The sequence below is a fragment of the Macaca mulatta genome, chromosome 19 (genome assembly GCF_049350105.2).
Source record: "Macaca mulatta isolate MMU2019108-1 chromosome 19, T2T-MMU8v2.0, whole genome shotgun sequence".
NCBI lineage: Eukaryota > Metazoa > Chordata > Mammalia > Primates > Cercopithecidae > Macaca > Macaca mulatta.
Window position 1 is genome coordinate 5,167,246 of NC_133424.1, and position 26,005 is coordinate 5,193,250.

Below are 26,005 nucleotides of genomic sequence, written 5' to 3' on the forward strand. Positions count from 1 at the left end.
AGACAGGGTTTCACCGTGTTAGCCAGGATGGTCTCTATCTCCTGACCCCATAATCCGCCCGCCTCGACCTCCCAAAGTGCTGGGATTACAGGCGTGAGCCACCGTGCCCGGCCATTTATGTTACATTTTTAAGGATGTGTTCTCACCATGTTGCCTAGGCTGGAGTACAGGGGGGCAGTCATAACTCACTGTAGCCTCGACCTTCCAGGCTCAAGTGATCCTCCAGCCTCAACCTCTAGAGTAGGTGGTACTACAGTTGCATGCCACCACACCCAGCTACTTTTTTCACTTAGTAGAGACAGGTTTTTGCTATGTTGCCCAGGCTGGTCTGGTCTTTTTTTTTTTTTTTGAGCGGAGTCTTGCTCTGTCGCCCAGGCTGGAGTGCAGTGGAGCCATCTTGGCTCAGTGCAACCTCTACCTCCCGGGTTCAAGCAATTCTCTTGCCTCAGCCTCCCGAGTAGCTGGGATTACAGGTGCAAGCCACCATGCCCAGCAAATTTTTTGCATTTTTTTTTTTTTTAGTAGAGGTGGGGTTTCACTGTGTTAGCTAGGATCGCCCCAATCTCCTGAACTTGTGATCCACCTCCTTCAACCTCCCAAATTGCTGGGATTACAGGCGTGAGCCAGTGTGCCTGGCCCTCAGGCTGGTCTTGAACTCCTGGGCACAAGTGATCCTCCAGTCTAGGCCTCCCAAAGTGCTGGGGTTACAGGTGTGTGCCACTGTGCCTGGCGTCTATCTTTAATCTTCAAACCCGTTTGCCACGTATCCTAACATATTCACAGATTTTGGGAATTAGGACATGGATATCTTTAAGAGACCATTATTCTGCCTACCACAGCCTGTTTAAGATGGTGGACAATTGATGAATTTTTGAATATTGAACCAGTCTTGGGTCCCTGGAGTAAACCCCACTTATGGTGTATCATTCATTTGATATATTGTTGAATTCTACTTTCTTTTTTTTTTTTTTTTTGAGACGGAATCTCGCTCTGTCACCCAGGCTGGAGTGCAGTGGCCGGATCTCAGCTCACTGCAAGCTCCGCCTCCCAGGTTTACGCCATTCTCCGGCCTCAGCCTCCCAAGTAGCTGGGACTACAGGCGCCGCCACCTCGCCCGGCTAGTTTTTTGTATTTAATAGAGACGGGGTTTCACCGTGTTTGCCAGGATGGTCTCGATCTCCTGACCTCGTGATCCGCCCGTCTCGGCCTCCCAAAGTGCTGGGATTACAGGCTTGAGCCACCGCGCCCGGCTGAATTCTACTTTCTAATATTTTGTTAAGGATACCAAAACCTGGTTTTGGTATCAGGGTCATAGTTCCATAAAATGAACAGGGAAATATCCCCTTCAATTTTCTGGAAGAGACTATGTGAAACTGGTGTTAATTCTTCTTTGAACCTTTGGCAGAATTCCTTAATGAAACCATCTGGGCCTAGAGATTGCTTTGTTGGGAGTTTTTTAATTACAAATTCAATTTCCTTAATAGTTACCAGGGCTAGACTTTGTATACGTAGCAGAACAGGTGTTCTAGAAACCACAGAAAGGCCGTGGGACTATGGGCAATGTGTTCATCTACTGAACTGTCTGTTAAAGTTGATAGTATCAGCTATACTAAGTAAGGTCAGTGAGTTCGTTTTTGTTTCGTTTTATCTTTGTTTTTTTTTTTTTCCAGACAGGGTTTCGCTCCTTTTGCCCAGGCTTGAGTGCAATGGCATGATCTCGGCTCACTGCAACCTCCACCTCCCAGGTTCAAGCGATTCTCCTGCCTCAGCATCTGGAGTAGCTGGGATTACAGGTGCCCGCCACCACCCCCCAGCTAATTTTTAAATTTTTAGTAGAGATGGGGTTTCACCATGTTGGTCAGGCTGGTCTCAAACTGCTGACCTCAAGTGATCCCAAAGTGCTGGGATTACAGGCGGGAGCCAACGCAGCCAGCCAGGGTCGTTAGTTTTCATTGTATTTGTCTAAGGCAATGTGGAGCCACAGGAGGATTTAGAGCATGGGAGGGGGGCAGGGTGCGGTGGCTCACACCTGTAATCCAAACACTTTGGGAGCCTGAGTGGGAAGATTGCTTAAGGCCAGGACTTGGAGACCAGCATGGGTAACATAGTGAGATCCCCTTCTCTTATAAAAATATTAAAAATTAGCCAGGCATGGTGGTCACACCTGTTGTCTCAGCTACTCTGGAGGCTGAGGCAAGAGGATCATTTGAAACCAGGAGGCCAAGGCTGCAGTGAGTCATGCTTGCACCAGTGCACTCCAGCCTGGGAGACAGAGCAAGGCCCTGTCTCCAAAAGAAAAGAAAATAGGCTGGGCGCAACGGCTCACACCTGTAATCCCAGCATTTTGGGAGGCTGAAGCAGGTGGATCACCCAAGGTTGGGAGTTCGAGACCAGCCTGGCAAACATGGTGAAACCCCTTCTCTACTAAAATTACAAAAATTAGCTGGGTGTGGTGGCGTGCATCTGTAGTCCCAGCTACTTGGGAGGCTGAGGCAGGAGAATCGCTTGAACCTGGGAGGTGGAGGTTGCAGTGAGCCAAGATCTTGCCATTGCACTCCAGTCTGGGTAACAGAGCAAGACTCCGTCCCAAAAAAAAAGAAAAGAAAAAAAAAGAAAAAATAATAATATGGGAGGGAGGTGGTAACGTTGGTAACATGTGCATCTTAGAAAGAGCCCTCTGGGGCAACGGTGGAAGACCGACAGGGTGGGGCATGAGTTTGGAGGCCTGAGACCCATTGCGACGGCCAGGATTCGGCCAGGATTCGGGTGCAAGAGGCTGGAGGTGTGGCTCAGGGTTTTGGAAGCCAGGGGACGGGCAAAAGCCAAAGAGAATGTGTGTAAGGACTTGGGGAAATAAACTGAGGCCGGTTTGGGCCATGCTGCGTCTGGAGGCCTTGGGGATGCCGGTTGTTGGCTGGACAGTCAGGGTGGGGCCCCTGAAGGGTGCCTGGGCTGAACAATAATAATGATAATAACAATAGTTCACATGTACCCAGCTCTTGCTCTATGTTAAGTCTTCTTCCTGAGAACATTCCCGAGCACCCTGGAGAGCCTCCCTCGCACCCCTACTGTCCAGTTCCCACTTCCCGACTGCGTTCTGGGCAAAGCCACCCGTATTTGAGCCCATCCCACGGCGTCCCGGAGCTTTAGGAAGTCCCCATCCTGGACTTTCAGCCCTGCTAGGGACTGAGGGAAATCCCAGCGCTCAGGCTTGGGGACGAAGGTCCCAGGACAGGGTCGAGGACGAATTTCCCTAAACAAGGTAGGTGACAAAGGCCGGGGATACACTGATCCGGCGCGCAACCAGCCCGGCCCCGCCCCCTGCTCCGCCCAAGGGTATGGAGGGCTGGACTCGGCTGGCCTTATACCCGGAGCTGATTGGCTGGTAAATCCGGTCCCTGCCTCTGATGGTTTGCGCTCTGAACTAAGGGTTTCTGCTGATTGGCTTATGTGGACGTCTGCCCATTGGTCAAATCCGAGTTGGTGTAATCAGAAAGTTAATACGGATTGGTTGGTGCGGGAATGCAGCAGCTTGTTATCGATTGGTTGAGGGTGAAATAAATGGGACTCTTATCATTGGCTGGCCGGCTCCGCTACGGTCCAATCACGGAATCAGTCGAGGGCCGCCCAGGAGGGTGGGAGTTAATTCTTTAGCAACTGAGGCCGGCTGGAGCATTTTGACTCCACCTGTGTCTGCGCGAGGCTGTTGCCTATTGGAGTCCGCATTGTTCCCCCGGACCTCAGTTTCTCCCCTGGCCCTAAAGACCGAGGCCTCTGAGTTTCTCAAGTGCGGTGGCCGCAGGCCTCAGCTTCTCCTCTCCTTGCAGCAGGCTGGGCCACTCGCGCACCCGCCCCAGGCTTCCACCTTGCAACCTCTATCCCTGGACAGCGAGGCCTCAGTTTTCCCATTAGCACCAATGAGCTCCCGGTCACCACCCCGTCCCCATGGAGCGGTGCTTCAAGCCTCAGTTTGCCGAATGTTCCCGGAGGGCTGAGTCCCCGGTGTCTCCCGCGTGGACAGCCCGGAGGCCTCAGTTTCCCCGCCCACCCCAGCGCACCGAGTCCTTCCCCCGACCCCGGCGCCGGCCAATGGTTGGGGCCCCCCTCCCCTCTCCGAGGCGGGGCCGCGTCACGTGCCGGGAAGCCGGAGTCTGGGGCTCCGGGCGCGGGGAGGCGCGGCCATGGCAGGTACGGCGGGCCCGGCGGGGCGGAGGCGCGGGGCTGCAGCTGCTGGGGGCGCGCGGCCTCCCTGCAGCCTCTCGCTGTCCGCAGCTCCGGAGCCGCTGTCCCCGGCGGGCGGCGCGGGCGAGGAGGCGCCGGAGGAGGACGAGGACGAGGCGGAGGCCGAGGACCCCGAGCGGCCGAATGCGGGAGCGGGCGGCGGACGCAGTGGCGGCGGCGGCGGCAGTAGCGGCAGCGGAGGAGGCGGCGGCGGGGCCGGGGCGGGGGGCTGCGGCGGGCCGGGGGGCGCGTTCACCAGGCGCGCGGTCACGCTGCGGGTGCTCCTCAAAGACGCGCTGCTGGAGCCCGGCGCCGGGGTGCTGTCCATCTACTACCTGGTGAGCACCCCGCCTCCCTCGTCCTTTCGCGGCTCGGGCAAGAAGAGGAAACTGAGGCCCGGGGCTCCCTTGCTGCAGGACAAGCCGCAGTGTAGGGAGGGGAAACTGAGGCCCGGAGCGTCCCTGCTGAGGGACGAGCCCCGGTGTGGGGAGGGGAAATTGAGGCCCAGAGCTCCCTTGGCTGCAGGAAGAGCCCCGGTGTGAGGAGGGGGAGACTGAGGCCTGGAGCTCCCTTGCTTTAGGACAAGCCCCAGTGTGGGGAGGGAAAACAGGCCCGGAGCTCTTTTCCTGCAGGAGGAGCTCCTGTGGAGGGGACACTGAGGCCCGGAGCTCTTGTTGCAGGACAAGCCCCATGTGGAGAGGGGAATCTGAGGCACAGATGGGTCCTTCTGATTGGGAGGACGTAGATTTCCAAACACCCCATCCCACAAAGGAGAAACTGAGGCTCAGAAAGGAGCCGCCACCCGCCCAGGGTCAGATGGGCAACACCCCCCGGCCTTCTTGTAGTTTCCCAGCCGTAAAATGGAATATTTCCCCACCATGGGAAAATTAGGGGAGGGTTAAATGAATGAAGCCTTTAGCAGGCGCCTGCCACGTGCTAAGCGCTTTCTTTGTGGTCGGTATTACTTTTTTTTTTTTTTTTTGAGACGGAGTCTCGCTCTGTGGCCCAGGCTGGAGTGCAGTAGCACTATCGCGGCTCACTGCAAGCTCTGCCTCCCAGTTCAAGCGATTCTTTTGCCGCAGCCTCCCGAGTAGCTGGGACTACAGCTATGCGCCACCACGCCTGGCTCACTTTTTTTTTTTTTTTTTGTAGTTTTAGTAGAGACAGGGTTTCACTATATTGGCCAGGTTGGTCTCGAACTCCTGACCTCGTGGTCCGCCCGCCTCAGCCTCCCAAAGTGCTGGGATTACAGGCTTGAGCCACCGCACCTGGCATTTTTTTTTTTTTTTTTTTTTTTGAGATGGAGTCTCAGACTGTTGCCCAGCCTGGAGTGCAGTAGCATGATCTTGGCTCACTGCAACCTCCGCCTCCCAGTTCAAGCAATTCTCCTGCCTTAGCCTCTTGAGTAGCTGGGATTACAGGCACCTGCCACCACGCCTGGCTAATTTTTATATTTTTACTTGAGACGGGGTTTCACCATGTTGGCCAGGCTGGTCTCAAAACTCCTGACCTCAGGTGATCTGCCCGCCTCAGCCTTCCAAAATGCTGGGATTACAGGCGTAAGCCATGGCGCCCGGCCCTGTGTTATTACTATTACTGCTATCATTATTGTTTGTGAATGGGAGCACGTTGTTCACCTTGTGAATGGGAGTTTCTGAATTGAGCAACTGCTGAGTGTGTTGCATCCTAGAGACACAGCAGTGATCAAGACAGACCCTGTCCCCGATCTTAGGGGTTTGTTGGTCCTGGTGGGCGGGGTGCAGGTACCTGCTGGCAGCTTCGTGCAGGCCGATCAGGTGTGTGGAACTGGAGTCCCAGGCACTGAGGAGGCCCTGCAGCCGTCCTGGGAGGCGTTCCTGAAAGTCCTGTAAAGGGATGCCTCAGGGAGTGTGGGGCTGGGGAGGACCCCTGGGAGAGAGGGCATGGTGGATGTTGGTCCCAGGCCCAGCCAGCTGACTGTCACTGCAGGGGAAGAAGTTCCTGGGCGACCTGCAGCCGGACGGAAGGATCATGTGGCAGGAGACTGGGCAGATCTTCAACTCACCCAGCGCCTGGGCCACCCACTGCAAGAAGCTGGTGAACCCTGCCAAGAAGTCGGGCTGTGGCTGGGCCTCTGTCAAGTACAAAGGCCAGAAACTGGACAAGTACAAGGCCACCTGGCTCCGGCTGCACCAGCTGCACACGCCTGCCACTGCTGCTGATGAGGTATGTGCTGCAGCCTCCTCCAGGAAGCCGCCCAGGTCACTGTGGAATGAGGGGTGCCCAGCCTGACACAGCTGTCTCAGGAGGAGGTATTATAGTAATATATATAAACATGGATGGAGCCCTTACCATGTGACATGCCTCTTCCATCCCTCCAAGACTGGAGTGGAGAGAGGGGACATGGGAGCTTGGGCTTTGAGGGATGAGCAGGAGTTTTTCAGAGCAACTTGAAGGGAAGGGCTTTCTTTTCTTTTCTTTTTTTTTTTTTTTTTGAGACTGAGTCTCACTCTTGCCCAGGCTGGAGTGCAGTGACGTGATCTTGCCTCACTGCAAGCTCTGCCTCCTGGGTTCACGCCATTCTCCTGCCTCAGCCTCCTGAGTAGCTGGGACTATAGGCGCCCGCCACCACCCCCGGCTAGGGAAGAGCTTTCTAGAAGGATGGAATGGCATATGCAAAGTCACGTAGGCAAGAAGACAGACATGCTGGTGTCGTGGGTGGCTGAGGGGGCTGGAAATGTTGGCAGGGACCAGAGGGGCCCTGGGGAACTTCCAATGCTATAATAATAGATGTTCTTTGAGTGTTCACCAGCCGGGTGAACTTGGCCAAGAACCCTTTGTGTACCTTAGTTTTTTTCTTTTTCTTTTTTTTTTTTTTTTTTTTTTTTGAGACAGGGTCTCACTCTGTGGCCCAGGCTGGAGTGCAGCGCCCCCATCTCGGCTCACTGCAGCCTTCACCTCCTGGGCTCACGCAATCCTCCCACCTCAGCCTTCCTTGTAGCTGGACTACAGACATCCGCCAACACACCTGGCTAAATTTTGGATTTTTAGCAGAGATGAGGTTTCACCTAGGAGTTTGCCTAGGCTGGTCTCAAACTCCTGGCCTCCAGCGATCCTCCCACCTGGGCTTCCCAAACTCTTGGGATTATAGGCGTGAGCTACTGCACTGGCCAATGTTTTTTATTCCTTATGTGAAATGGAGATGATAGGCCAGGTGCAGTGGCTCACGCCTGTAATCCCAGCACTTTGGGAGGCCGAAGCAGGCAGATTACAAGGTGAAGAGATCGAGACCATCCTGGCCAACATGGTGAAACCTCATCTCTACTAAAAATACAAAAATTAGCCAGGTGTGGTGGTGCGCGCCTGTAGTCCCAGCTACTTGGGAGGCTGAGGCAGAGGGATCGCTTGAACTTGCTAGGTGGAGGTTGCAGTGAGCCGAGATCACGCCACTGCATTCCAGTCTGGCGACAGAGTGAGACTCCATCTCAAAAATAAACAAAACCCCAAAATGGAGATGTGAATAATGCCCATGTGTGAAATCTGTAGGGCAGGCAGGAAACTGAGGCAGGAGCAGATGCTGTAGTCTTGTGGCAAAATCTTGTTTCTTTTTCTGTGTTTGCTCTTACGGCTTTCAACTGATTGGATGAAGCCCACCCGTAGTATCAGGAGTAACGTCCTTTCTTCTTTTCGTACATGCTTTTATAAACTTTTTATGTATGAAGTTTATTGCATGAAGGCGTTAACACTAGTCCCCGTTAAAAGCAGACCACAGCCGGGCGCGGTGGCTCACGCCTGTAATCCCAGCACTTTGGGAGGCTGAGGCGGGCGGATCACAAGGTCAGCAGATCGAGACCATCCTGGCTAACACGGTGAAACCCCGTCTCTACTAAAAATACAAAAAATTAGCCAGGCGTGGTGGCGGGCGCCTATAGTCCCAGCTGCTCAGTAGACTGAGGCAGGAGAATGGCGTGAACCCGGGAGGCGGAGCTTGCAGTGAGCCGAGATCGCGCCACTGTACTCCAGCCTGGGCGACAGAGCAAGACTCCGTCTCAAAAAAAACAAAAAAACAAACAAAAAAAAGCAGACCAAAACTGCTTACCTTATACAAGCTGTGAGGTTTTTAAACTTGTGACAAAGGACAGAAAGGAAATTCTACTCATTGCAAGGCAATCCTCACTTAAGCTTCAGTGAGCCACAAGCACTTAAAACCCATGAACCTGCCCGGCGCAGTGGCAAAAAACCCCTGACCCTCGACATGATCCTGCTCACTGCAACCTCTGCCTCCCGGGTTGGTTCAAATGATTCTCCTGCCTCAGTCTCCCGAGTAGCTGGGATTACAGGTGCCCACCACCACACCCGGTTAATTTTTTTTTTTTTTTTTTTTTTTTTTGAGACGGAGTCTCACTCTGTCGCCCAGGCTGGAGTGCAGTGGCCAGATCTCAGCTCACTGCAAGCTCCGCCTCCCAGGTTTACGCCATTCTCCTGCCTCAGCCTCCCGAGTAGCTGGGACTACAGGCGCCCGCCACCTCGCCCGGCTAGTTTTTTGTATTTTTTTGGTAGAGACGGGGTTTCACCGTGTTAGCCAGGATGGTATCGATCTCCTGACCTCATGATCCGCCCGTCTCGGCCTCCCAAAGTGCTGGGATTACAGGCTTGAGCCATCGCGCCCGGCCAAATTTTTATATTTTTAGTAGAGATAGGGTTTCACCATGTTGGCCAGACTGGTATCGAACTCCTGACATCAGGGGATCCGCCCGCCTCGGCCTCTCAAAATGCTGGGATTACAGGCGTGAGCCACCAAGCCCAGCTGACTTATCCATATTCTGGATGCTCAATTACAGCATCATTGCAGGCGGGCAAATTGCAAATTTCTTTTCTTTTTTTTTTTTTTCGAGACGGAGTCTCGCTCTGTTGCCCAGGCTGGAGTGCAATGGTGCAGTCTTGGCTCACTGCAACCTCTGCCTCCCAGGTTCAAGTGATTCTCCTGCCTGAGCCTCTTGAGTAGCTGGGATTACAGGCCTGCACCACCACGCCCGGCTACTTTTTGTATTTTTAGTAGAGATGGGGTTTCACCATGTTGGTCTGGCTGTTCCCAAACTCCTGACCTTGTGATCCGCCCCCCTCAGCCTCCCAAAGTGCTGGAATTATAGGCGTGAGACATCGCACCCGACCTAAATTTCTTCTTAAACACCTTCACTAGTTTCTTTTTATCATAATCGTCTCTGATCTCTTGGACAGTAGTAAGGGTTTTCCTTCTATTTCTCTGTTGAATTCTCTTTTTTTTTTTGAGATGGAGTCTCGCTGTGTCACCCAGGCTGGAGTGCAGTGTCGTGATCTTGGCTTACTGCAGCTTCTGCCTCCTGGGTTCATGCCATTCTCCACCTCAGCCTCCCAAGTAGCTGGAATTATAGGTGCCCGCCACCAGGCCTGGCTAATTTTTTTATTTTTATTTTTATTTTTATTTTTATATTACTTATTTATTTATTTATTTATTTTTGAGACGGAATCTCGCTCTGTCGCCCAGACTGGAGTGCAGTGGCCGGATCTCAGCTCACTGCAAGCTCCGCCTCCCGGGTTTACGCCATTCTCCTGCCTCAGCCTCCCGAGTAGCTGGGACTACAGGCGCCCGCCACCTCGCCCAGCTAGTGTTTTTTTTTGTATGTTTTAGTAGAGACGGGGTTTCACCGTGTTAGCTAGGATGGTCTCAATCTCCTGACCTCGTGATCCACCCGTCTCGGCCTCCCAAAGTGCTGGGATTACAGGCTTGAGCCACCGCGCCTGGCTAATTTTTTTATTTTTTGTAGAGACGGGGTTTCACCATTTTGGCCAGGCTGGTCTTGAACTCCTGACCTCGTGATCCACCTGCCTCAGCCTCCCGAACTGCTGGGATTACAGGCGTGAGCCACCGTGCCTGGACTCTGTTGAATTCTTATATGGATACAATCCTCAGTGCCAGCAGGAAGCAGGTCATCACTGTTACTTGCATCAGCAAAGGGGTCGAAAGAGTGGAGGTTCTGGATAGTGGACGAAAGATACAATTCCGTTTTTGAGATGGAGTCTCGCTCTGTCATCCAGGCTGGAGTGCAGTGCCGTGGTCTTGGCTCACTGCAACCTCCCATTCACGGGTTCACACAATTCTGCCTCAGCCTCCCCAGTAACTGGGACTACAAGCGTGCGCCCCCACACCCAGCTAATTTTTGTATTTTTAGTAGAGATGGGGTTTCACCATGTTGGTCAGGCTGGGCTTGAACTCCTGACCTCAAGTGATCCACCCGCTTTGGTATCCCAAAGTGCCAGGATTACAGGCATGAGCCACCACAACCAGCCACAATTCCTTTTCCTTGGTGGGAACGGCCTGTGGAAGGCATTGGTGGTGGGAGAAGGTGGATGGTATAGATGGAGCAGTGGGAAGTGAGGGTGTTCAAGGTGAGGCTGCAAAGTCCTTAGTGGCTCAGTGACTGGGTCTCTTTTCTTTTCTTTTCTTTTCTTTATTTTATTTTATTTTTTTGAGATGGAGTTTCGCTCGTTGCCCAGGTTGGAGTGCAATGGCGCGATCTTGGCTCATCGCAACCTCTGCCTCTTGGGTTTAGGCCATTCTTCTGCCTCAGCCTCCCGAGTAGCTGGGATTACAGGCTCCCACCACCATGCCCAGCTAATTTTGTATTTTTAGTAGAGACGGGGTTTCTCCATGTTGGTCAGGCTGGTCTTGAACTCCTGACCTCAGGTGGTCCGCCCACCTCTGCCTCCCAAAGTGCTGGGATTACAGGTGTGAGCCGCCGAGACTGGCTGGGTCTGTTTTCGTAAATTTTTTTTTTTTTTTTGAGACAGTCTCACTCTGTTGCCCTGGCTGGAGTGCAGTGGTGTGATCTCGGCTCACTGCAGCCTCCACCTCCTGGGTTCAAGCGATTTCCTGTCAGCCTCCTGAGTAGCTGGGATTACAGATGTCCACTACCACACCCAGCTAATTTTTGTATTTTTAGTAGAGACAGGGTTTCACCATGTTGGCCAGGCTGGTCTCAAACTCCTGACCTCAGGTGATCCACCCGCCTCTGCCTCCCAAAGTGCTGGGATTGCAGGCGTGAGCCGTGGAGCCTGGTCAAGAGCTATGTCCTTTCTGAAAGTCACCTTACTGTAGAAGTGAATCACATGTAACAAATGCCATCGAAGTAATGCCTAGATCAGTGTTCCATTAAATTACCAGGCACTGTTGCCTAGCTAAGTTGACACAGGAAACTATTCTTTCAGTATGTATTCAGTAAGCGCCAACTGTGCGCAAGCCCTGTTTCAAGCACTGTACATAAAGCAGAGGGCAAAGAAGTAAAAAACCCCTGTCTTTGGGTGGTGTTGTGGGGGAAGAAGGTAGTCAGGGGAGGCTTCCCTGAGAAGGTGACATTTGAACAGAGAACTGAAGGTGGGGAGGGAGGGAGGGAGCTATGATGACTTCTGGGAAACGGCCCCTGCAAAGGCCCTGGGTCACGACTCTGCCTGGGGTGTTGGAGGAACAGTGACGACCTTGTGTGGCTGGAGCCGAGTGAGTAAGGGGGAGAGAAGGAGGTGGGGAGGATGGGAAGGGGACAGGGCCGGTCATGCAGGTCCTTGTGGGTCATGGGGAGAACTTGGGCTTTGACCTGGAGGAAGGTGGGAGCCATGGAATGATGCAGGCAGAGGAAGGACAGGATCTGACTGAGGTGCTCACAGGCGTTCTCTGGTGGCTGCTGCGGGGACTAGACTGTTGGGGGTGAGGGTGGGATCTAGGGACTAGGACAGAGGTGAGGGAGCTGGTCCAGGTGAGGGATGATGGAGTGGCCCAGGCCAGCCATGAAGCAGGGAAAAAGTGGGCAGGTTCCAGGTATTTTTGGAAGTGTATCCGCCAGGTTTACTGATAGATCAGATGCTGGAGTCCTGAGCAAGTGGGTGGATGGAGCTGCCAAACTGGGGCCCAGCATGGCTGTGTTGAGTGTGACCCTGTGAGGCCCCACATGGAGACATGGAGAGGCAGCTGGGCCCTGAGTCTGGAGCCGGGCGAGGCCTGGGCTGGAGACAGGACCCTGGGCAACATTGGGTGTAGACAGGATTTGGAGCCCTGAGAGGGCACGAGGCCACCTGGGAGGGGTGTGGAGGGAGGAGGCCTGAAAACCCAGCCTGGGGCCAGCAACAGGGAGAGGGGAGGTGAGAGGGAGCCAGGCGAGCATGGGATCCGGGGGTCATGTGAGGACCATGTCCCTGTAGGTAGGAGGATGCGCTGGGTCGGATGCTGCCGAGAAGGTGACGAAGACAGGAACTGAGATGTGACCCAGAGAGGTCACCTCCACAAGGGTGGTTTAGGACAGAACCGGAGGAGAGGTTATTTTTAATTTTTATTGTTTTAGACAAGAGTCTCGCTCCATCACCCAGGCTAGAGTGCAATGGTGTGATCTGAGCTCACTGCAACCTCCGCCTCCTGGGTTCAAGTGATCCTCCTGCCTCAGCCTCCTGAGTAGATGGGATTGCAGGTGTGCACCACCACGCTTGACTAATTTTTGTATTTTTAATAGAGATAGGGCTTCACCATGTTGGCCAGGCTGGTCTCGAACTTCTGACCTCAAGTGATCCACCAACCTCAGCCTCCCAAAGTGCTGGGATTACAGACGTGAGCCACCATGCCCGGCTGGGAGGAAAGGTTACTGAAAGACATTAAAATCATCTATGTATGGTGCTAGCTCGCTCAATGAACGGAGCATCTGTGTGTATGCTAAATGATTTGTGTGCATGATTTCATTTCACCCTGATGAAATGACCCCATGGGGTCATTCATGGGGTCAGAGGTCATTATGCCCTTTTACAGATAAGAACAGAGTTGGCGGCCGGGCTCACACCTGTAATGCCAGCACTTTGGGAGGCCGAGGCGGGTGGGTCACTTGAGGTCAGGAGTTTGAGACCAGCCTGGCCAACATGGCAAAACCTCATCTCTACTAAAAAGACAAAAATTAGCCAGGCGTGGTGGTGGACAACTGTACTCCCAGCTACTCAGGAGGCTGAGGCAGGAGAATGGCTTGAGCCCGGGAGGCAGAGGTTGCAGTGGGCCAAGATCATGCCACTGCACTCCAGGCTGGGTGACAGAGTGAGACCCTGTCTCAAAAAAAAAAAGGAAAGAAAGAAAGAGTTCAGAGAGTTTAAATCCATTTATGCCTGAGGTTGCAATTCTTTGAATTTTTGCAATCAGACCCTGGCGAAGACTTTGAGCAGTTAGATGTAAATAGCTCCCATATGCTTGGCGTTCCAATAATGGAACACTAGGCATAAATTGCGGTGCTCACCCTAGGTTGCAGGGCTTGTATTATAAAATGCGAGGTCAGGCCGGGCGCAGTGGCTCACGCCTGTAATCCCAGCACTTTGGGAGGCCGAGGCGGGCGAATCACAAGGTCAGGAGATCGAGACCATCCTGGCTAACATGGTGAAACCCCGTCTCTAGTAAAACTAAAAAAAAAAAACTAGCCGGGCGTGGTGGCAGCCGCCTATGGTCCCAGCTACTCGGGAGGCTGAGGCAGGAGAATGGCGTGAACCCGGGAGGCGGAGCTTGCAGTGAGCCGAGATCGCGCCACTGCACTCCAGCCTGGGTGACAGAGCGAGACTCTGTCTCAAAAAAAAAAAAAATGCGCGGTCAGCCGGGTGTGGTGGCTCATGCCTGTAGTCCCAGCACTTTGGGAGGCCGAGGTGGGTGGATCACTTGAGGTCGGGAGTTCGAGACCCGTCTGACCAACATGGAGAAATCCTATCTCTACATACAAAATTAGCCAGGCGTGGTGGCGAGTGCCTGTAATCCCAGCTACTCCAGAGGCTGAGGCAGGAGAATGGTGTGAACCCGGGAGGCGGAGCTTGCAGTGAGCCGAGATCGCACCACTGTACTCCAGCCTGGGCGACAGAGTGAGACTCCGTCTCAAAAATAAATACATAAATTACAAATATATAAATGAGTAAAATGTGAGGTCTTAGCTTAAGACCTTCTCTGCTCCCTCCCTCCCTCTAGTGGTCAGCTGGGGCAATGGCACCTACGGCTTAGGCCGAAGGGCTGGGGTGGGACTTAGTAGGGAGAGTAGGGGGCACCCAGCCAAGGGTCCCACAACTGTCCCTGACCCCTAACCCCTCCAGAGCCCAGCCAGTGAAGGGGAGGAGGAGGAGTTGCTGATGGAAGAGGAGGAGGAGGACGTTCTGGCGGGGGTCTCAGCAGAGGACAAGAGTCGGAGACCACCAGGGAAGAACCCTTCAGAGCCTGCCCACCCGGGTGAGAGGCGTGGGTAGGGGAAGCAGGCTGGGGGGCGGGTACAGCTCGGGTTGGGGAGGAGGCTGGGGAGAGGTTGGGCCTTGATCTTTCCCTAGGACCCCCAAGATGGCGACATGGAGAGGCAGCTGGGCCGTGAGTCTGGAACCCGGTGAGGCCTGGGCTGGAGACAGTCCCACTGCCCAATTTCACTGGCTGCCTGACTTCTCAAGCTCAAGTGCTGGATTTTATTTTATTTTATTATATGTATGTATTTATTTTTTTTGTGATGGAGTCTCTCTCTGTCGCCCAGGCTGGAGTGCAGTGGCGCAATCTCGGCTCACTGCAACCTCTACCTCCCGGATTCAAGCGATTCTCCTGCCTTAGTCTCCCAAGTAGCCGGGACTATATAGGTGCACGCCACCACGCCTGGCTAACTTTTGTATTTTTAGTAGAGACGGGGTTTCACAATGATGTCCAGGCTGGTCTTGAACTCCTGAACACAGGTGATCCACCTGCCTCGACCTCCCAGAGTGCTGGGATTGCAGGCATGAGCCACTGTACCTCTCTTTTTTGAGACAGGGTTTTGCTGTCCCCCAGGCAGAGTACAATGATGCAATCATGGCTAACTGCAGCCTCGACCTCCTGGGTTCAAGTGATCCTTTCACTTCAGCCTCCTGAGTAACTGGGACCACAGGCGTGCGCCACCACACCCGGCTAATTTTTTTTTTTTTTTTTTCTTTTTTTTTGAGACGGAGTCTCACTCTGTCGCCCAGGCTGGAGTGCAGTGGCCGGATCTCAGCTCACTGCAAGCTCCGCCTCCCGGGTTCACGCCATTCTCCGGCCTCAGCCTCCCGAGTAGCTGGGACTACAGGCGCCTGCCACCTCGCCCGGCTAGTTTTTTTGTATTTTTTAGTAGGGACGGGGTTTCACTGTGTTAGCCAGGATGGTCTCGATCTCCTGACCTCGTGATCCGCCCGTCTCGGCCTCCCAATATGCCAAGATTACAGGCTTGAGCCACCGCGCCCGGCCATTTTTTTTTGTTTTGAGATGGAGTCTCACTCTGTCACCCAGGCTGGAGTGCAGTGGCACAATCTCGGCTCACTGCAAGCTCAGCCTCCCGGGTTCACCCCATTCTCCTGCCTCAGCCTCCCGAATAGCTGGGACTACAGATGCCCGCCACCACGCCCGGCTAGTTTTTTGTATTTTTAGTATAGATGGGGTTTCACCATGTTAGCCAGGATGGTATCCATCTCCTGACCTCGTGATCCGCCCTCCTCGGCCTCCTAAAGTGCTGGGATTACAGGCGTGAGCCACCACGCCCAGCCTGTATTTTTTTTTTTCAGAGAGCTCATCATCTTGTCCAGGCTGGTCTTGAACTCCTGGACTTGAGCAATCCTCCCACCTCAGCTTTCAAGTGAAAAAAAATTTCTTTTTTGTAGACAAGAGTCTCACTCTGTAACCCAGGCTGGAGTGCAGTGGTGTGATCACAGCTCACTGCAGCCTCAACCTCCCATGCTCAAGCGATCCTCCTGCTTCAGCACTGGGATTATAGGCATGCACCACCACACCCAGTGGCCACCTAGTTTGTTCCAACTTGGGCTGGGGAGGGACTGACCCTGGCTTTTTCTCCTCCCAGAGGCCACAACCCCAGGGAAGCGGGTGGACAGCAAGATCCGGGTCCCGGTCCGCTACTGCATGCTGGGCAGCCGCGACTCGGCCAGGTCAGACTCACCTCAAGCTCTGCCCGTGCCCCAGCTCACCTGGATCTCTTGCTGGTCTGAGGGTAGCAAGGGCAGGGATGGGGGGTGGGACAGAGCCTCAGATCCTCAGAGCTGTGGGGTGGGGGGAGTCAGCGTGGGGGTGAGGGAAGAGCCTGGGGGTTCCTGAGACTATGTGACCCTCCTGGCCCCTACAGGAACCCCCACACCCTGGTGGAAGTAACATCCTTTGCAGCCATCAACAAGTTCCAGCCGTTCAATGTGGCTGTTTCCAGCAACGTGCTGTTCCTGCTGGTGTGTGGCCCACCTTGTCCAGGGGCAAGGGGTTCCCAGGCCTGGGCAGGGGCCTGGGGAGCCCAGTCAGTGGGCAGCGGGTAGGGCTCCCCTGCGTATCAGCTCCATGAGACCTGGGACCTTGTCTGCTTTGTTTGCTACTGGTACACTGTGGGTGCTCAATAAATGCATGAAGGAGGGTGCATGGCCAGGCGCGGTGGCTCACACCTATAATCCCAGCACTTTGGGAAGCTGAGGCAGCCGGTCACCTGAACTCAGGAGTTCGAGACCAGCCTGAGCAACACTGAAACCCCATCTCTACTAAACATACAAAACTTGGCTGGGCGTGGTGGTGCATGCCTGTAATCCCAGCTACCTGGGAGGCTGAGACAGGAGAATCGCTTGAACTGGGGAGGTGGAGTTTGTGGTGAGCTGAGATCGTGCCACTGCCCTCCAACCTGGGTGACAGAGCAAAACTCAAGTCTCAAAAAAGGAGAATGAGGGCACAGGCTGGCTCCAGCATTGGGGCAGGGCCACAGCCTGAGCCAGTCTTCTGCTGTTGCTCCCTTCCCCAGGACTTCCACAGCCATCTGACGCGGAGTGAGGTCGTGGGTTACCTGGGGGGCCGCTGGGACATCAACAGCCAGAGTGGGTATCCAGGGCCAGGTGGGCAGGGGGCGTTGGGGGACCGGGGTCACGGGGTCACAGCTGCCCCTCCCCACAGTGCTGACGGTGCTCAGAGCCTTCCCTTGTCGGAGTCGGCTTGGGGATGCAGAGACTGCAGCTGCCATCGAAGAGGAGGTGAGGGGCTGCCTGGGAGGTGGCATTCTGGGGAGGGTTGGGAAGGGACATAGCTGTCCTGGCAACTGCCCAGTGGTTGGCAGTGTCAACACCCAGCAAGTGTGCAGGTGAGTATGCCTGCCTCTGAGCCTGGGACCCCACGGTGAAGGGTGAAGAACACTGCTTTTTTTTTTGTTGTTTTGTTGTTTGAGACGGAGTCTTGCTCTGTTACTGAGGCTGGAGTGCAGTGGCGCGATCTCGGCTCACTGCCACCTGCACCTCCTGGGCTCAGGCAATTCTCCTGCCTCAGCCTCCCAAGTAGCTGGGACTACAGGCGCGTGGCACCACACTTGGCTAATTTTTTGTATTTTTAGTAGAGACAGGGTTTCACCATGTTGGTCAGGATGGTCTTGATCTCTTTACCTCATGATCTACCCACCTTGGCCTCCCAAAGTGTTGGGATTACAGGTGTGAGCCACTGCTCCCGGCCAGGATGGTCTCAATCTCTTGACCTTGTGATCTGTCCACCTCAGCCTCCCAAAGTGCTGGGATTAAAGGTGTGAGCCACTGCGCGCGGCCTTTTTTTTTTTTTTTCCTTGAGACAGTCTCGCTCTGTCGCCCAGGATGGAGTGTAGGGTGTGATCTTGGCTCACTGCAACCTCCACCTTCTGGATTCAAGCGATTCTCCTGCTTCAGCCTCCTGAATACCTAGGATTACAGGTGTGCGCCACCATGACCAGCTAATTTTTGTATTTTTAGTTGAGACAGGGTATCACCATGTTAGCCAGGCTGGTCTCGAACTCCTGACCTTTGGTGATCCACCTGCATCAGCCTCCCAAAGTGCTGAGATTATAGGCGTGAGCCACCGCGCCCAGCCTAAGAGCACTGCTTTTGGATCTCCTAGCCCTGGTGCTGAAACCTCGCCAGCCCCCTCCCCTCTCAGAGCCTTGGTTTCCTTGTCTGTATAATGAGTGGCTTCGATGAAAGGTCATCGGATCCAGGCGTTCACACCTGGCATCCCATCACTTAGGGAGGCTGAGGCAGGAGGTTTGCTGGAGCCCAGGAGTTCGACACCAGCCTGGGGCCACAGCAAGACCCCGTCTCTACAAAAGATAAAAAAAATTAGCCAGGCATGGTGGTATGCTCCATCTATTTGAGAGGCTGAGGCAGGAGGATGGACTGAGTCCAGGAGGTTGAGGCTGCAGTGAGCTGAGATGGTGCCACTGCATTCCAGCCTGGGTGACAGAGCAAGTCCCTATATCTAAAAAAATAAAAAGTGAAGGGCTGCCAATATTGAATGCTCAGTGCCAGGCCTCATCTATTCAAGGCTACTTTAAGTGCCAGCTGCTATTCTTTTTTTTTCTCTCTTTTTTTTTTGAGACGGAGTCTCGCTTTGTCACCCAGGCTGGAGTGCAGTGGCGTTGGCTCACTGCAAGCTCCGCCTCCCAGGTTTACACCATTCTCCTGCCTCAGCCTCTTGAGTAGCTGGGACTACAGGCGCCCGCCACCTCGGCCGGCTAGTTTTTTTGTATTTTTTAGTAGAGACGGGGTTTCACTGTGTTAGCCAGGATGGTCTCGATCTCCTGACCTCGTGATCCGCCCGTCTCGGCCTCCCAAAGTGCTGGGATTACAGGCGTGAGCCACCGCGTCCGGCCTTTTCCTTTTTTTGAGACACGATCTTGCTCTGTTGCCCAGGCTGGACTTCAGTGGCGTAATCACGGCTCACTGCAGCGCCAACTGCCCAGGTTCAAGAGATCCTCCTGCCTCAGCCTCCACAGTAGCTGGGAGTACAGACACGTGCCACCACACCTGGCTAATTTTTGTATTTTTAGTAGAGAAGGGGTTTCTCCATGTTTGCCAGGCTGGTCTCAAACTCCTGACCTCAAGTGATCTGCCTACCTCAGCCTTCCAAAGTGCTGGGGTTACAGGCGTGAGCCACCATGCCCAGCCTATTTTTTTTTTTTTTTTTTTTTTGAGACGGAGTCTTGCTCTGTCACCCAGGCTGGAGTGCAGTGGCCGGATCTCAGCTCACTGCAAGCTCCGCCTCCCGGGTTTACGCCATTCTCCTGCCTCAGCCTCCTGAGTAGCTGGGACTACAGGCGCCCGCCACCGCGCCCGGCTAGTTTTTTTTTTGTATTTTTAGTAGAGACGGGGTTTCACCGTGTTAGCCAGGATGGTCTCGATCTCCTGACCTCGTGATCCGCCCGCCTCGGCCTCCCAAAGTGCTGGGATTACAGGCTTGAGCCACCGCGCCCGGCCCGCCCAGCCTATTTTTAACTATTTGTTGAGTGCTTACTGTGTGGTGACCATTATTCCGTAAGCTGGGCTACAGCAGTTAACAAAATGACTTCCATGTCCCAGCTTTGTGGCAGGGTGCGCCTTTTATATTAACAGATGTACTTGTTGGCTGTCTCTCCAGCTCCCACTGGACTCAGTGGTGATGGGGGCAGGGCCTGTCTTGGTCATCACTGTGTCCCCAGGCCTGATACACAGCAGGAGTTTATTCAGGGCTGGCTGGCTGCATGAGCTCACTAGAGCCATTCAGGTCCCTGTGCCCCCTGAGCTGTGCCTCTGTCCCCAGGTCTACCAGAGCCTGTTCCTGCGGGGCCTGTCCCTGGTGGGCTGGTACCACAGCCACCCGCACAGCCCGGCGCTGCCGTCTCTGCAAGACATCGATGCACAGATGGACTACCAGCTGCGGCTGCAGGGCTCCAGCAATGGCTTCCAGCCCTGCCTCGCCCTGCTCTGCTGTATGCCGGATGGGGCGGTGGGGGGAGCAAGGAGGGGGGATGCTGGGCCAGCCGAGCCTCCCAGGCCCAGCCCCTCTCTCCCTCTTCTCTGCCAGCCCCTTACTACTCTGGCAACCCAGGCCCCGAGTCCAAGATCTCACCTTTCTGGGTGATGCCTCCTCCCGAGGTAGGTGGGGCTGCTGGGAGAGCCTGGGGGGCCCAGGGACACTGGGGCATTTGGGTCACAACTAGGCAGGGGCCCCTGGTTCCGGGCTCCACTGGAGAGTTGGGGCCCCAGTTTCTCTGTCTGTGAAATGGGGACATGACTGCTGCCCTGCTGAGGCTTTGGTGAGGGCTTGGGCAGGGTACCTCCATGGGTAGCTGGCTGCTTGGCACAAAGAGGGCTCCCTTCCTGACCCAGCCTGGCTTCACTCCCCAAGCCTGCCCTGAAGTCAGAGGTCAGCCCTGGGAAGTCATTTCAGGGCGCTGGCTGTCTTCGGGGCCTCTCCCGGAGGGAAGATGCTACCCCGCCTCCCTAGTCCCACCGCCAGGTGCCGATCCCGGTGCAGAGCTGGGCCGAGGTGTGCACTCTCCCATTCCCAGCCCAGGCACTACCCGTTGTCCCCAGCTGCTATGGGCTGGGGGCTAGTGAGGCTTCTCTGACTGGTCTGTGTCCCTGCCAGCAAAGGCCCAGTGACTATGGCATCCCCATGGACGTGGAGATGGCCTACGTCCAGGACAGCTTCCTGACCAATGACATCCTTCACGAGATGGTGAGCTCGCTGCAGGGTGGGCAGGCGGGGGCTGGCAGTGCGCAGCTGGGCACACAAGATGGGCTGGTCTGCTTCCCACTGGTGGGCTTGGGAAGCTATGGCTGGTGGCGCCTTGGGGGCCTGGGTCAGGGCTTCTTCCATCACTCAGGACAGAGTCCCAGGCCCTTGCCAGGGCCCCAACTTCTGCTCTCCCTCACCTCCCCACCTGCTATTCTCCAAGGCGCTGGCCTCTTCTGCCAGGCTGTCCAGTAGAGAAACCCCAGGGACTTTGGGTGGTACCTGGATGAACACTTAACAATTATGTGTTCAATGTGCATTTAAAAACACTAAACTAAGCCAGACATAGTGGCTCACGGCTGTAATCCCAGCACTTTGGGTGGCTGAGGTGGAGAGACTAGTCTAGCCAACATGGCGAAACCCTATCTCTACCAAGATAGAAAAACTAGCCCAGGAGTGGTGGCAGGTGCCTATAGTCCCAGCTACTTGGGAAGCTGAGGCAGGAGAATCGCTTGACCCCGGGAGGTGGAGGTTGCAGTGAGCCGAGATCGCACCACTGTACCCGTCTGGGCCACAGAGTGAGACTCCATCTCAAGGAAAAAACCCAACAAAACCCACACTAGTTCATCAAACCTGTGACCTCACAGGTGTCGCTGCTGGGGATGAGGCCGAACCAGGGGGCCATGTCAGGCCTGCGTGGTTCTGGAGAGCTGGGCTCAGTGGGTGCAGGTCCAGGTGGACCTCTCGTGGCAGCCACCTGGGCAACGCTGCTGCCTCCCCGATCTCTGTGGTTGCTTTCTTAGTGACTGGGCTCATGTCTCGGGGCTGCCTGAGACTGGAGCCCCAGGAGAGGGGCTGGTGCACCTCCGGCTGGGAGGGAGTCTGGGAGTCCATGCTCCCCTGTCCTGTAGATGCTGCTGGTGGAGTTCTACAAAGGTGCCCCTGACCTCGTGAGGCTCCAGGAACCCTGGAGCCAGGAGCACACCTACCTCGACAAGCTTAAGGTGAGCCCCAAGTCCCTGCAGGCCTCCTAACGAAGCTCCAGGAGGGGCCCCCGGGCAGCCTGAAAGGTGGCAGCAGTGAGCCCTGTGGGCCTCAGTGGCCCGGGACAGCCCAGCTGGCAGAGTGCTCCTGACCCTGGTCACCCCGCAGCCACCCCAGCAGGGTGCAGGCCAGGTTTGATTGGACTGTGGAGCTTTAAGCTCCTGCAGTGCTGGATGAGGTCCCAGCAGCGGGTTTGGGAGTGTTTCCCCTGCAGAGGGCCCAGGGTCCTGGCCACCCCTGAGTGTCTCAGGGTAGTAGTTCCTGGTCTCCCTCCACCTGGCATAGAAAGGGGCTCCTTCTGCTCAGCTCTTGGCTAGCTCTGGAGGCTGTGGTATCCCCATGGGTGTCTGGGACCCAGGCAGGGAGGGGCTGAGGTGGGGGCAGGATCGGGAGCGTGCAAGAAAGCCCCACCCCTCCACACAGCACCACTGCCCCCAGGAGCCAGGCCTCCGGTTACACACCGCCCCACTGGGTAAGCAGCAGGCTGTGCTGCGGGACCCCAGCCCTATGCCTTGGTCTCAGGGGGGGTCACTCAGGATGCTGGACTTGGACAGTAGACTGTGAGGTACCGGGCTGGCTAGGACCCCCGGGTGCAGCCTGAGGCCCAGCCCCCTTGTTTCAGATCTCCTTGGCCAGCAGGACGCCCAAGGACCAGAGCCTGTGCCACGTTCTGGAGCAGGTGTGCGGCATCCTTAAGCAGGGGAGCTGAGCCTCCCAGGGCAGGGTGGGCTCCAGTTGTCTGGAGGGTCCGGATGGGCTCAGGTAATAAAGAAATGGAAGCAGCAGCCAGCCACGCTGGTCTCCCCAAGGCTGGGGTGAGGGTGGCTGGGTGCCCAGGCTGGTACCATCACCCCAGCTTCCTCACTTCCAGGGCAGGGCATTAAACTCCAGGGCACCCCTCAGCCCCTGCACCTGGGAACTGGCACAAAAGCCTCAAGCCCTATCCCACCTGCCTCGAGCACCTGGGGTGTCGGGGGGACCTCCTGGGGTGTGTGTGGCCATGGGGAGCCTGCCCCTCGGGAAGGCGGTGGGTGGCAGGCCCACCCCTGCACCAAGATGAGGCAAGGGGCTGTAGAAAGAGACATTTAATACTTCTGTTTACAAAATTCAGGTGTACATTTCAGTTTGCCCTGGACCATGCCCAAGGCTGTGTGCTCACCTCTGCCGGGTATCTGTGCCCCTCATGTACTTCTGACGAGGGGGGTGCAGGGCAGAGCCTGGGGTCCAGAGGCTTCACTGGGCCACAGGGGGAGGGGAATGTGAATGTGGCCCAGCCCAGAGGAGCCCCCATTTCATCGATTTTGGATTGGGCAACAGGAAGCAGATGTTGGGGCTACAGACCTGCTGATCTGGGCAGGGGTCTGGGGACCCTGGGGCTGCCTGTGTTGGTCTAGAGGAGATGGCCGGGGCCACTTCCCACAGGATGGGGTGGCAGTGGCTTGGCAAGGGGAGGCCTGGCCACCAGGGACTGGAACTCGCTCACTGGAGCCTTTGTGCTTGGCCCTTGGTAGCGCAGCTGCGGCTGGGGCTGTGGTCCCATGCGAGGTGTGCTGGGGGGGTGTGTGGGTGGCTGGTGATGGCAGCTCGTGCCAGAGTGACACAGGCCTCCATGGGCCTGGCTGGGGGCAGTTAAAAAGCTGAAAAGGTACTTGGCTTTGTAAGGGTGGGGCTTGGGAGGCAGGGCCCTGCAGGAGACCATGTTCTCTGTCCTCTGGCAGATCCCAGCTGGCCTCTGTCCCCAGGCTGTAAGCTGACAGCAGGCCGGGGAGGCGGTGAGGCCCTCTGCCCTGGCCTTGGGGAGAAGGAGTGCATGTGTGAGGCGGAAGTGCAGTGGCCCTGGAGAAGGGCCAGGGCCCATCGCCAGCACCAGGCTGGGAGGGGATTTAAAACCAGGGTCCTGTCTCTGAGCCACCCCACAGGGATGCTCGATCCCATCCCGTTAAGGCTGTGGGACTCGAGGGTAGGCAGTGGGCCGGGCCCCTGTGGGGTCAGGATGGAGGTGGGGGCTGCCCTGGAGGAACATTAGTGTTTCTGAGAGCACCTTAGTGTTGCCCCGCCTGGGCCAGCTGGGCGAGGAGTTGGGGAGCTGGGAGGAGGCCGGCGCCATGGAGTGGGGAAGGGAGCCGTCACGGTTGGGGGTCAGCGCTAGTGTAAACAGGCATCCCCACCCACCCAGATAAACCCCCTCACCCAAGTGTGGGGCCCTGCCAAGGGAGTACCTCGAGGGCCGGGGCCCAAGTGGCGCCAGCAGGCTCAGACACTGCCCTGGCAGCAGGGGCTCCGTGGAATGCAGGAGACCCAGCAAAGGGTGCCAGCCAGTGTGGACGGAGGGGTGGGGCGGGGGCGCCGGCGAGTCACTGCGGCAGGGGCACAAGCACCTCCACATAGCTGAGCGGAAAGAAGCCCGACTGGCCGTCCAGCATGCCCTCGTACCAGTTCTCGTCAATCTGGTTGGTCAGTGTGATGACGTCGCCCTCACGGAAGCCCAGCTCCCCGTCATTCTCCGGCTCGAAGTCGTACAGCGCCTTGCAGCTTGGCTGGTCCAGGGGCACTGGGGGAGGAAGCAGGCTGTGGGGATGGCGCCTAGGGCTGGGGCTGCTACACCTCACCCCTCCCAGTCTGGGGTCTCAGAGCTGCTGTGACCTGGAGCCTGTGGGTGGGCAGAGGCCTCCCTCCACCCTGCCTGGGCCACCCCCTGCCCCTGCCATTTCTTCTGGGGTCTGGCCTCTACTGCCACCCAGGAGGGAGAATGGGAGAAGCTTGGTAAGTGGTCACCAAAGCTACTCCTGGGAGGTGCTGGGGACACCCAGTGCTGCTGTGGTGACAAGAAATGACCAGATGCCCTCAGCCCTTGCAGCCACCACATAGCCTAGAACTGGGCTAGTGCCTTTGGCAATCCCTCATTCACACAATGAGGCTGAGACCCAGAGGGGTGGCGTCTCGCAGGCTGTGGGGCCTGTGCCCCCCGCTGCTGTCTGAGCCTGGCTCCTCCCTGCTTGAGATGGACAGAGGACAGAGGAGGAGGAGAAACACCCTCCCCGAATGGCTGAGAAGGCAGCACTGAGGTCAAGGCAGGCCTGGGAACACTCACGCATGCTCCGGCTAGGGGTTCGGATAGGCTTGTCGGAAGATCGGAAAGACGACGAAGCTAAAACAAGCAAAACGAGGAGGTTGTGGGCTTAAGACCATCGGGCAGGGCCCCTTCTGCAGAGGACCGGGACCAGCCCTTCCCATCTGCCTTGGTGGTCCAGATGGAGTAGGGCTGAGAGCTGCAGCCAGGGGTCTGGGGTCTGGCACTCAAGAAAGCCAGGACGAGGCCAGCCCTCGGCCACTCCCACCCGCTGGCATGTGCCTCCAGAAGATGGCTCCATGTCCGGTTACCTGCGATCTTGGGGGCTGTGGTGCAGGGGAAGCCCCCGTTGGACTGCTCAGGCTCTCCGAGGTCAAAGGGCTCCCGGGGCTTGGGCTTATACTCCCGCCTGGGGCGTGACGAAGCTTCCCGCATCCTGTGAAGGGAGAGATGTGAGTGGCCCGAGCCCGTGAGTGTCACCGCTGAGGCAGCCCCACCCCTGTATTTATGCTGCTGCCTAGTAACCTAGCCTAGGACTGCAGGAAGAGGCTGTCAGTGGGGTCGTGACACATGGACCCTGGGACACAGCTAGACTGGGATGTCTACCCAGAGGGCCTCCAGCCTGGACCCCCACCTTGGAGCCATCTCAGAGACTGCCAAGCAGCTGGGTCCTGCCACGGCCTCTACCTACAACGCCCCCAGTCGCATCCCCCCACCTCCACCCCCCATTCCCTACCACAGCTGGTGCCTGACACATGCCTAGGCCCCCAAAGCAGGTCTGGCCTCTGTTCAGGGAAGGGAGCCTGGGTGTTCCTGTGGCAGCAGAAAGTGCAGCCAGGGAAGGAACAGGCACGTGGTTAGGAGTCGCCAGGGCCTGCATCTGGGGCAGGGCTGCGTGTTGACTCAGAGTTCTCACAGACCGGGTTCCTCCTCCTTCAACCTTGTGGCCCCCCAGGCCATTCCACTTGGTCCCCAGGAAGAATCCAGGATGCTGCTCTGCCATGCCATGCGCTCACCCCAGAGTGAGGTGTGCTGCCCACGCGTGCTGGCAGAGGCCCATGGCAGCCCAGGCTCACCTGCGCTTGAGCTTCTCGGCCAGCTCATCCAGGATCTGCACGGCCTGCCGGTGGTAGTCCAGCTGTGCGTCCACCAGGGCCGAGAGCTGACTCACCTGCTCGATC

At 56.2% G+C, this 26,005-nt stretch overlaps 2 protein-coding genes and 1 long non-coding RNA gene across 18 annotated transcripts in view; 2 read left to right on the plus strand and 1 right to left on the minus strand.

Annotated features, from left to right (window-relative positions):
- The window catches only part of MPND (MPN domain containing), a 79,366-nt gene extending 56,827 nt beyond the window's left edge, over nucleotides 1-22,539 (plus strand). Inside the window, exons 2-14 of one of the 5 annotated variants that reach the window (XM_077979472.1) lie at nucleotides 4,162-4,188; nucleotides 4,273-4,559; nucleotides 6,190-6,426; nucleotides 14,329-14,461; nucleotides 16,077-16,161; nucleotides 16,356-16,452; nucleotides 17,007-17,079; nucleotides 17,156-17,232; nucleotides 19,793-19,961; nucleotides 20,057-20,127; nucleotides 20,624-20,713; nucleotides 21,622-21,714; nucleotides 22,377-22,539. In XM_077979472.1, coding sequence (XP_077835598.1) covers nucleotides 4,182-4,188; nucleotides 4,273-4,559; nucleotides 6,190-6,426; nucleotides 14,329-14,461; nucleotides 16,077-16,161; nucleotides 16,356-16,452; nucleotides 17,007-17,079; nucleotides 17,156-17,232; nucleotides 19,793-19,961; nucleotides 20,057-20,127; nucleotides 20,624-20,713; nucleotides 21,622-21,714; nucleotides 22,377-22,463 — 1,506 coding nt within the window. In that variant the 5' untranslated portion in view covers nucleotides 4,162-4,181 and the 3' untranslated portion in view covers nucleotides 22,464-22,539. Of the gene's footprint in view, nucleotides 1-4,131; nucleotides 4,189-4,272; nucleotides 4,560-6,189; nucleotides 6,427-14,328; nucleotides 14,462-16,076; nucleotides 16,162-16,355; nucleotides 16,453-17,006; nucleotides 17,080-17,155; nucleotides 17,233-19,792; nucleotides 19,962-20,056; nucleotides 20,128-20,380; nucleotides 20,495-20,623; nucleotides 20,714-21,621; nucleotides 21,715-22,376 lie in introns of those variants that run through there. The other 4 variants (XM_015122521.3, XM_077979473.1, XM_028838595.2 and 1 more) reach the window with 4 other exon arrangements.
- On the plus strand, nucleotides 6,668-8,422 carry LOC144337022 (uncharacterized). Its single transcript, XR_013409615.1, has 2 exons — nucleotides 6,668-6,802; nucleotides 8,150-8,422. It is a non-coding gene; the product is annotated as an uncharacterized LOC144337022 (long non-coding RNA).
- Nucleotides 22,540-22,824: 285 nt separating the features above from the next.
- Nucleotides 22,825-26,005, minus strand: part of SH3GL1 (SH3 domain containing GRB2 like 1, endophilin A2) — a 40,726-nt gene continuing 37,545 nt past the window's right edge. For all 12 annotated transcript variants that reach the window (XM_077979500.1, XM_077979496.1, XM_028838597.2 and 9 more), the window contains 4 exons: nucleotides 25,901-26,004; nucleotides 25,136-25,260; nucleotides 24,846-24,902; nucleotides 22,825-24,305 (listed from right to left, as the gene is read on the minus strand). In XM_077979500.1, coding sequence (XP_077835626.1) covers nucleotides 24,109-24,305; nucleotides 24,846-24,902; nucleotides 25,136-25,260; nucleotides 25,901-26,004 — 483 coding nt within the window. In that variant the 3' untranslated portion in view covers nucleotides 22,825-24,108. The remainder of the gene's footprint in view (nucleotides 24,306-24,845; nucleotides 24,903-25,135; nucleotides 25,261-25,900; nucleotide 26,005) is intronic.